This window comes from Bidens hawaiensis, unplaced genomic scaffold (genome assembly GCF_021521415.1).
Source record: "Bidens hawaiensis isolate Kalapana, Puna unplaced genomic scaffold, B.hawaiensis_p1.1 tig00017140_1, whole genome shotgun sequence".
Taxonomy (NCBI): domain Eukaryota; kingdom Viridiplantae; phylum Streptophyta; class Magnoliopsida; order Asterales; family Asteraceae; genus Bidens; species Bidens hawaiensis.
In genome coordinates this window covers 112,710-123,620 of record NW_027492587.1, presented here as the reverse complement: position 1 = coordinate 123,620, position 10,911 = coordinate 112,710, and the positions used below count along the sequence as shown (strand labels likewise).

Sequence of the window (10,911 nt, the reverse complement as noted above, 5' to 3'; positions counted from 1 at the left end):
TAAAAAATATTGGGTTAGATGGGCCCAGGTCATGTTAAGCTGCAAATATGCGTGTTCTGTTCGGGTTGGTATGTCTGACACGATTTTCGGGTTCAACTCACCAACCCACTGACACGACCTGTTTAGCACTCCTAATTGGTGGAGGTAGTGTGAGTTTTCTAGTAACTAATTCTCACGGTTATAAAAAGCTGTAACTTAAAACTTAATTTGTTTTGTGTATCACAGGCTATACGTATAGCAACCGACTGTAATCCTCGGGGGCTTACAAAGCACCTACCGATCCTGGCCTCGTCTCGGGAAGTGCCTGTCATCTTTGTCAAAGATAAGACAGGTGGATCGTTTAAATTAGGTGAAATTGTTAATTTAAAAACGGCTATGGCTATTGGAGTTAAAGCTAGAGGGAACTCAATCAACAAAATGATAGACGGGATTCTTGGAGACAGTGATCATGGGCCCGTCAGTGATGCAACTTGATATGCATGTTTATGAAACAAGTAATACTTCATACATTATCAACAAACATTTTTGTTAGAAGACTGGACCGATGATTGAAGTTCGGGGCGGGGTTAGTCTATTGTGTTTATTTGTTTATCTATTGACAGCTTAGTATGGATTAGGGACTGTTGGTATGTGAAAAAGGATGATAATGTCAAATATTAACATTTTTTAGCCATTTGGTTAAGACTTCGAATTTGATACACATTTTTGTTTGGAAAGCTGGTTGTCATATTGGATTTTTAGAAGTGTGGGTCGCTTTGAGGCGTTTAGGTCCTAAAAATCGAGGCGGAGTAAGAACAAACCTCTCAAATATCCTTTGTGATAAACAGGCTTTGATGAGCTGTCTCCCAAGACTTCGGGATCCTCAATGCGAGCTTCTTTTGCTTAGCTCATGTATGGGAGTCGCCAAGCTTTTGTTCGGTTTCAGAACATGCCAACCTATGTATGTGGGGGAAGCTGTTTCTATATTTGACAATGGTCTTCGAAGGGCGATTGAGGACATCGTGGTTTGTGGAGGTCCGTTCTTTGGGGATCTCCAATGGAGGTTGGCATCACTTCCGATCCGTTATGGGGGGTTGGGTCTCTGTTCGGCCGAGGATGTATCTACATATGCTTTTGTGGCTTCGAGAGCACAGTCGTGGTGTTTGCAAGACCATATTCTTCGGGGTTGTGATATTTATGGGTTGGACTCTGATTATGGGTGTGCGATGGATCGTTTACGTACTTCACTTCCAGATTTTGATCTTAGCGGGTTCTCTAATAAGGACACCGCCCCCCCTAAAGCCCAACATGTTGTGGCGAGTGCCTTATTTAGTGGAATCGTCAAGAGTTTAGAAGTGAAGTTTGATCTATCCCCTCGCCAAAAGGCGGTGTTTGAATGCCTTCGGGCTCCTCGGGCTCAGGATTTTCTAACGGCCATCCCCATTGAAGGATTAGGCCAACGTATGTCAGGTTTGGAGTATCGGGCTATCCTTAAGTACCGGTTAATGATCCCTATGTTCCCGACGGATGAACCTTGCCCAATTTGTCGTAAGGTCTGTTTGGATTCTTTTGGTGACCATGCGGTGCATTGCAAAGAATTGTCTGGCTTTAAATACAGACATGATCTGGTTAGGGATGTTCTGTGTGATGTTCTTAAACGGGCAGGGATTTCTGCTAAAAAGGAGGCCCCTGTTAACTTTCTCACGGATCCTATTGAAGGGAGGTCTACTTTACGACCAGCTGATATTCATGTGTTCGGGTGGGCAGGGGGGAAACACGCCTGTTTGGATCTTACAGGAGTGTCTCCTCTTGTTGGGCTCAGGGACCGTGGGTTTGTTGTGGGTCAGGCTGCGTTGAAGGTTGAATCGGGCAAAGTTGTTAAACACGAGAAAGCTTGTTTAGATAATCAACATGTCTTTCTACCATTTGCCTTTGATACATTTGGTTTTCTGGCTCCAGAGGCTGTGAAATTTTTGAGTAGGGTTCAGCGCGTCGTACACGGAACCTCTTCAGCTTCTAGGTCCCAAAGCTTCGTTTTTAGCAGGATTGGCTTTGCTGTTCAAAAGGGGGTTGCGGCACAACTTGTTGCCCGTTTGCCTGCCACTTTATTGTAATCGTTTTATAGTAAATTATATAAAACTTCGAAGTAGAAATTATAATTGAACAACAAAACAAAGTGGGACAACTTATTACAAACATATATAGCTGAATTATCTTTCAACAAATTAATACAATATTGTTTCCGTGAGTCGTTCGCTTTCTTCATCTGCCACCCCGCTTATGGTGTCATATAGCGGTTTGTTTAAAGTTTCCGGTAGATAAAACATAAGAAACCCAACCACAATTCCACACGCCCCAAAAACCATAAACGAAAGATCGCCATTCTTAGCTACCACGAAAGGTACGAGTATGTTTCCAAGTTGTCCTACTTGCTTTGCACATCCAAGAGCTGCGTTTCTAACTACCGTTGGGAACAACTCCATCGCGTATACAAATAGCAAGTTATACGTCCCAGCCACCCCGAATATTCCCAAAATCCCACACACCATCCTCATAACCTTCCAGTTCTCTTGGCTTCCCATCAAGCTACCCATTATGCAAAAGATCCCACTAAACCACTGTGTTCCAATTCCCAACGGTTTACTCCCAAACCTATCTATTAAGATTGCGGTCAAAAGATACGCTGGCATCTCTGCAATGGAATTTAGTAGCACACTGAGATAGAGGTTCGTTTTAAGGTTTGTGGCATTTAAGTTGAGCCCATAGTACACGACTGCGGCTGTATAGTTGATTCCCATAAGAAGAAGCAAACGTTTTCGCAGCAATGGTGACTTGATTACGTCCATAACCGACCCTTTGACATTTTCATCCATTCCAGCTTCTATACCTTTGTGTCCCCAACTCTCGGTTTCATTGTCTAGGACAATATGGACATTTTCAGGGAGGTGTTTGCCATTTGATTTGGCGATCTCATGCATGATCTTCATAGCCTGATCGGTTTGACCGCGAATGAGGTACCAGCGTGGGGACTCAGAGATGAAAGGGAGCATGAAGACAAGGAAAATGATGGAGGGTATGGAAGAAGCAATGTAAAGAAGGCGCCATGATCGGACTATGTAAGCCATGCCTGAGAGAAGAGCTATGCCCAATGACATACCAGCAATACCACGCTTGGTGGGACCTATTGGTTCAGTGGCGAGGACGAAGGCGCAGACACCGACTCCACCAGTGCTGAAGCCGGTGAGTAGGCGAAGGAGAACATATGTCCAGTAATTTGGGGAGAGTGATGTCATTAGACCAAAAATGACGTTCATAATGCATACAATTGTAAGTGATCCTTTTCTTCCCAATTTTGAATCAGAAAAATGACCAAATATTCCACCACCTGTAAAATAAGATAAACCGTTTTAAGATTGTTGAAAGTTGAAACAAGCCGAAGTTCAGACCATTAATAAAAGTTTGTTCAAGATAAATGAGTGAAACCTAAATTTTCAATGTGTCAACTAGTTCTATTATATATTAAACTCACAAGTTGCGCTGGTGACGTAGTGATAATTCAGTCAGTATCATCGGTTCAGTTTGTTATGGTACTGGTACAGTAATTACATTTTGTACCTCTTTAAAAATGAGATTTTGTATCCCCTATTACTAGCAAATTAATTAATTTAATTTTCTACAAAACATGTTGTATACAGGCCGTATAAGATTGATGTAGCATATGAACATCATCCGTTATACGAATTAAGCTTATATATACATGTGCCATTTTTATGTGGCTTGTATAAAAGCCTGTATAAGTACGTGCCCCAACTACACCACGACTAAGTGTACCTCACATGTAGTTTAAATTTTGATTAATGGTAAGTTTAAGCTCCTATAAAGGTTTACTCACGAGTCCCCATTCGGCCACCGTTGACCACCCCTCACTACCGTCAACCCATTGCCATGATCCCGGCTCAAGCCCACAGACGCTCTTGTCCGTATCCCATATGCGTCCAGAACCAGGATTGCATGTCCAGTCAAGTTCACGGTCAGAAAAAATCATGACCATTGTGTGGAATGCCTCAGTTGCCCATGCCGTACACGTGATAAAGAAATGCTTGGATTGCCAAAACCCAAACTCGCCGGCCGCCGCAATATTTGGTTATCTTCTAAGGCCCCGTTAGAGAGAGTCTAACAACATAATTATGGTTTTATGGGGTTTCTGAATTCAGCGGCGAAGCTTGAGTTTAGTCACAACACTGACCGAAGTCATCATCATCATCGTACTCAGTAAATCCCACCAATAGCAAAGCTATGGTAGGGTCTGAGGAGGGTAAGATGTAGACAACATTACCTCTACCCCACTGTAATAGAGAGGCTGCTTCCGGTGAGACCCCCGGCTCGATAGTAGTTTTGCATCAAGCTTTGAACATTGTTAGGTATCAAAACGGGTAAACGAGCTAAAGACGGAGAAGAAGAAGAATCATAGAGAAGAGGAGATAAAACTCTCAAATCATTAGCTAATGTTCTCATTCATGACTCCTGCTTATGTATATGAACATATTACAACTATAACCCTGAACTATCTAACATTTACAGTTTAGTCCCTCTATTATTTACTATCTAACAAACATAAGGCACATAACACTCAACCATCGGCACACCGGCCGATTGGTGCATGTGCCATTGTCTTTCGGCTATCAACGCCACCACATGATCCTTGATTAACCTTCCGACATTTTTAACGTTATTTTCACGCAATTAGTCTAATAACGTCAAAATTAGTGAAATTTCAATTTTGCCCACCCGAGGTTCACACATATATGCATTATATGTGCGCCGCAAGCAGGGCGTAACACTGACCAAAGTCATGAAACTAAAAATTTTCGGTTCAACGATTCGGTTCGGGTCGCCTATCCGGTTTGGGTCGGGCTAAACAATATGATATATAGATATCTATTTTTTCTTCATTCATTCAAACGATTGTTTTTACAATATAAAATTATAATAATAAAAACTAGATAAATTTTTAACTAACAGAGACCTAAAATATTCATGATAACGCGAGAGAAAGGGTGTGGTTACTCGATGTTGTGACGTGTGTGGTGTCTCCAATGTTGAAGGTGTTGTCCTGTGTGTGGTGGCCAGTGGTCTCTAGGATGGTGGCCGATAGTGGCGGACGGCAGTGTGTTCTTAGTGGTCGTCGGTGGTCTCCAGTGACTAGTGAATTTGAGTTCTGAACTGAATGAATGGAAGATGGTTTTCAAGCCCTAACCCACCAATGGCAATCAAGTTGTTTTTTTTGTTTAAACAAGTGTATCATTATTAGAAATAGCCCCCTTCAATGAGTTTTATAAGAACAAAGCTTTTAGTATTCGACTAGTATTTGTTTATAAAAATGTGAGGTTTTATATATATATACATATATATAAAAAATCAAATGTTGGGATATTATAAAAAAAAGGTTTAGTGGTGACCGGCAGCCTTTTGGAAAAATAACTCGGGGGTGACCGCGCTCAATACCTTTAAAAATTTTTGGACAAAAATCACGATATTTACCTATTAACCGAAAAAACGGCAGTGGCCGGGGTCACCCCGGTCCCCATGAAGCCTCGCCCTTGTCTGAATTATTCACAAATTTCCAATCGTTGAAGAATCGACCAACGGACCTTTAATTGACAGTCACCACACCTTTGATCCCTATAACACCCATGCAACCTATTAATTAACCTTAACGCCCACCCTGTTCGACCGCCACACATAACTATTTAAACTTTAAAGTGAGATTTTAGCACTAGTTTAATATACAAAACATTTTTTAAAGATCTTAAACCATCCTTTTAATTTGAGTTAAATTTAGGTTCAACTTTTAAAAGTTATAAGTTATAACTAGAGTTGAACCTAAATTTCCTACTATTTGGTTTGGCTACATACATAAAGTTTAATTTTCATATTGTGATAAATTCATATCCTACAAAATTATTGTTATTTGAAAAGATAGAAGATGTTTACCTATCATGCAGCCAGCAAAGAACAAAGCCTGAACCAACCCAACCTTATATTTTTCTCCACACACAAGTCCCCACTCGGCCACCTTTGACCACCCCTCACTACCGTCAACCCACCGCCATGATCCCGGCTCAAGCCCACAGACGCTCTTGTCCGTATCCCATACGCATCCAGAACCAGGATTGCATGTCCAATCAAGTTCACGGTCAGCAAAAATCATGACCATTGTGGGGAAGGCCTCAAGTGCCCATGCCATACACGTGAGAAAGAAATGCTTGACTTGCCAAAACCCAAATTCACCACAATATTTGGTTAACATTTGGTCTACAGTGAGCATCTCGAACGATGGTTTTGCGGTGGGTATTGTTTCGACACGAGGGAGGAGAGGCGGCCGGAGATCATCCAATGATCTTTTATGGGAAGACATTGTTATGTTACGTATATTAGTGTAGTTTTAATTATATATGGAAAAAGATGTTAACTTTGTTTATATTCAAATGAGAAAAACCCTTGTGTGCCAACCAAATTTTTTGTTCAACTACCCTTCTCAACTTTAGCATATATTGGAAGTTGTTTTAACTTAATTGTATATATAATTTTAATTTATTACTAGTCTAGATCGTAAAAAGATTTTAATTTTATTAGTATGAAATGGAGTTTTACTTGTTATTTCTTACCTCGTTTGTTTTTAGACTTCACTCACTAAGAAAAAGAAATGTAATTTTGTTACGTTGAAATGTATGTGACGACGGATACAAATATGTTTTTAGACTTCACCCAAACGTTGTTGCTGGTCCTGAAGTTAAGGCGGTAAATCGAAGCAAATTCAGTTGGTTTCAGTTACGCACGCTATGGTATCGGAACAAAAACAAAAATATATAAAAAGGGAGGTTGGCCAATAGGGTAGCGTCAATTTCGTAAGAGTTGTATCCACTAACTGGGTCATTTCGTAAAAATCAGTGTTTTAAAAACCGGTTCAAATCGGCCGGTTGAACCGGTTAAACCGGATTTCGCCCAACAAGCCGGTATTTTGAGTCTGGTATTTTTGTCCGGTTTGCTAGAACATCGTACCGGCGGTTTTTGTCTAAAATACCGGTTTTTACCGGCAAACCGGTTTTAGGTCCGATAAATTTTTGATATTTGTAGCCCATATTTTTTCAAAACTACTTTTAACCCAACAATTAACATTCAAACGTGTAAACTTTAGAACTATTTTTTAAAGATTGAATACTTTTACATTATTTTTTATAATATCGATTAACTTTTGGATTATTTTTTGTTAAAATCATTTAGTTTTGGGTTATTTTTGGATTAAAGTTACATTTATAGAAAATTACAAGGTAAATTATTCAACCGGTTGAACCTTCCGGTATAACTCAATCCGGTACAAGTAAAATACCGGTTTTTAAAACATTGGTAAAAACCAAGATGTTTAAGGCCTACTTAATCAAATGTTTGAACTTACAATTTCATCAAAGGATAATCATAAACATGCCAATACTTCACCATAATCAATATTACAATCATCATAGCAAGTCAAGTTTCATCATGCATTAAGGTGGTATAAAGAGTTTAACTCATAATGATCATGAACAATACATCAACAAAGCAAAAAACATGAGGTTTTCTGGTAAAAACCAAGATGTTTTAAGCAGAAGTCCAAGCTAGATAGATAGGTGATGTTAGAGCCGATTCTTGGTGATGAATGAACCTCCAAAAGGTTTCAAACAATTTAATATCTCTGGTTAACAAATGGTCGACCCGTAAGAAATAAGCTAAGTATGCAATAATAAACTATCTAGGAAGCGGAGACCACACGTGCCTTATCAGGCACAGCCCTATGCTGGGGCAAGAGTTGTATCCACTAACTTGCTCATTTCGTACATGCAGAGTTGGCTAGCATGGCCTCATGCCTGATGGGGCACAACCTGTGGTCTAAGGGTTGTGACAAAGGAGCACGACCACATGTGTTAAGGGGGGGTGGGGGACCTTACCTCTACCCCGTATGAATAGAGAGACTGTTTCTGGTTTGACCCTAGCTCGATAGTAGTTTTGTATCAAGGCTTGGACATAAGACACTCAATCTGTTGGATATATGGACCGGTCCGCTTAAGTCAACGCGGCCGACCAAGTTATGACCCGTAAGAGTTACACCTTGGGTAACGAGCATTAAACCCGCTTAACTCGCTTAACCGGTAACGACGAACATAAGACGAATTTTGTTATTTATACTAAGTACAAATAACAAATACATTATAATTTATTTACTAGTTAAATAAACTGGTTCGGGCTTTAAACAAGAGTTGAAACGAGTTGGACTTTGTGCTCGATTAATATTTAGTAAATATGATTATAAGATTAATATACAATCATATAATATAAAAAAACCTAAATAATAAACTTGGAGAACACTCCAGCAAAATTGGATCCGCCCCCATAGTTAATATATATTAACATCTTGTGACTTCTGTGAACTTAGATTATTATTATTATTTTACGGCTTTTAAAGTCAGCCACCAAAGAAACCAAAGCCCACCACTAGTCGTCATCATCCCGCTCCGCCGCTGCTGTTTTGAACACCACCGTCGCAACCGGGTTATCTCGTTTCGTCACCTAGCGTCGCTCGTTAACTCTCGGTGTCTCAACCGGTTATTCATTAACCGAGGTAAACTTGAATATTGTCGGTTTAGATTTATGTTTCTTTGGTTGTTTCGTATAATACTCGTATTGTATGTAACCGGATCCTGTACGGTTCCTAATATTGGTGATTACTCGTTTTTGTATTCCGCTGCGTATTCTGTTATTAATGTGATTAATAATTATGAAACCTTTATAATTAAAACCGGGTTTAATTGTTAAACCGTTGACTGATCACCACTGGAACCCAACAGTGGTATCAGAGCCTTGGTTACAACATACGAGTCGAATCAGGTGTTTTCACCGGATCTACATCATAAACTTCAAGCTAGTTGAAGTTTTTGATCTAGATATGTTTTTGAGCAATCTTGGTTTGGTCAATTTTTATTTATTTTATTTGACCAAAATATTGCTCAATTTTATTTTTGTTGAATATGTAAATCTCGCCCGGCCTTGTGTGACTGGTTGTTTGATTTTGGCCATATGGATGGTTCAAAGTTGTATTTTATTTTTCGGTTTTATTTTATGGTTTTTGGCCACTTTGATGGTTCAAAATTGTAATAGATAGGGTTTTGTTTTTCATTATATGTATTTTTTTATATTGTAATGAAAAAGACCAGAAGGAAAACCGAGGACGAGCTCGTGGAGTTCTTGAAGTCAGTGAGAGTTAGCAAAGATGACCGGATGCACCAGGAGTCCATCATTGTGGTTGTTTGTGTTGTGACCCCTTGACCCGATTGGTCTTGCTAATAGGCTCTAGCAAGACCAATCACCTTTTGGCATTTAAGATTTACATATTCTTGTTTGCTATTGTGGTTGTTTGCTTGATTATAATAGGTTATAATACCACCAACCTAATACCAAATATATATTAAAATAAATTTTAATTAACCAATTAAGCTTTTGCAAAATTAAACAAAATTTGATTTTTCAAAACCTTATAACTTAATAGTTTAACTATTAACTTAAAATAGGTTAGTCATATCGCGACAAACTTAGTTTTAATAGGTTATTTAAAACTGAGTGTCCTGAGAGATGAAAAGATTCATCAAGTTATCCCGATTAATAGAGTAAAACTGGACTTTTACTCTATTCGGTAAATTCTAAAATTAATCCAAATGTTAAAATTAATAGTTTATGTCATCCTACTATAAGCCACACTTGAGGCATACTGCGAAATTTCAAGTGTTTGGAGCTACAACGCCGCACTTGTTTTCTAGCTTATCCCTTTAAGGTGAAAGGGTTTCGTTGACACATCTGGCCCTTTCACGCATGACTGTACTAGGGCAACTATTACTTTACTCTTCTGTTACGTGCTACAGCTGTCTGAAGACTAAATTGGGCATGGATGAGGCTAAACGTATCTACCTAGACAATTGTTGTCTTAATAGGCCTCATAACCGAGAGTTGTGCTTTATTCACAATTGGAAATCGTTGTCAGCCTGCCTAACCACTTACTAATGTTGTGTGCTACAACTGCCATTACTAACTGGAAGCCAGATTCTCAAATCCCTATTTTATTAATGTTAATTGGGTCATTAATAATAGGATTATAACATCGAAAATACTAATTAAATTACTTTTGCTTTATTAAACAGATGTCATCAAACGAAAATTCACCCTACGCCCTTAAGTCTATCCTTGAGAAAGATAAATTGAATGGTACCAACTTCATCGAATGGCACCGCAACTTGAGACTTGTTCTCACAATGGCAAAGCGCATGTATGTTCTCGATGGACCTGTTCCAACCGAGCCTGAAAACAACACAGTCGCTGCTCGAAAAGTTCTTGAGAAGCATAGGGATGACTCGGCTGATGTCTCCTGTATTATGCTAGCCACCATGACTTCTGAGCTTGCTAAAGGCTTAGAAGACTTTAGTGCCTATGAGATGCTTGAGCAACTCAAGGGCATGTTTCAGAAACAAGCCCGTCAGGAACGGTTCGACACCATGAAGCAGCTCATTAGCTGCAAGATGGCAGAGGGGTCTCCCGTCAGTGCGCATGTCCTAAAGATGAAGGGGCACATCGATCAGCTTAAGAAACTTGATTATCCCCTGCCAGATGAGATGGCAGCGGATTTCATCCTCAACTCTCTCCCCAGCTCTTACGACCAAATCGTAATGAATTTCAACATGACCGACTGGGTAAAGACAGTGTCGGAGCTGCACAACATGCTCAAAACGGCTGAGATGAACATTCCTTCTAGGACCAATCAAGTTCTGATGATCCGATCTGCTGGTGTAAAGAAGCCTAAACCCAAGAATCAGGGTTATATGGGAAAAGGCAAGAAGAAAGTTACTGTTG

The 10,911-nt window shown here is 39.6% G+C and overlaps 1 protein-coding gene across 1 annotated transcript; it reads right to left on the bottom strand.

Moving 5' to 3' along the window:
* Positions 1–580: 580 nt before the first annotated feature.
* LOC143553039 (organic cation/carnitine transporter 4-like) lies at positions 581–6,566 on the bottom strand. Its single transcript, XM_077043110.1, has 3 exons — positions 5,974–6,566; positions 2,177–3,364; positions 581–802 (listed from the first exon to the last, which is right to left on the bottom strand). The coding sequence occupies exons 1-2, from the start codon at positions 6,395–6,397 to the stop codon at positions 2,205–2,207; spliced, it is 1,584 nt and encodes a 527-aa protein (XP_076899225.1). The 5' UTR covers positions 6,398–6,566; the 3' UTR covers positions 581–802; positions 2,177–2,204.
* Between the last annotated feature and the right edge of the window lie 4,345 nt (positions 6,567–10,911).

Excerpts from the sequence above, each read along its gene's own strand:
- LOC143553039 (XM_077043110.1), bottom strand. The coding sequence starts at position 6,397 with ATGTCTTCCCATAAAAGATCATTGGATGATCTCCGGCCGCCTCTCCTC. Across the intron at positions 3,365-5,973 it reads CTTTGCTGGCTGCATGATAG|GTGGTGGAATATTTGGTCAT; the intron begins GTAAACATCTTC and ends CTTATTTTACAG.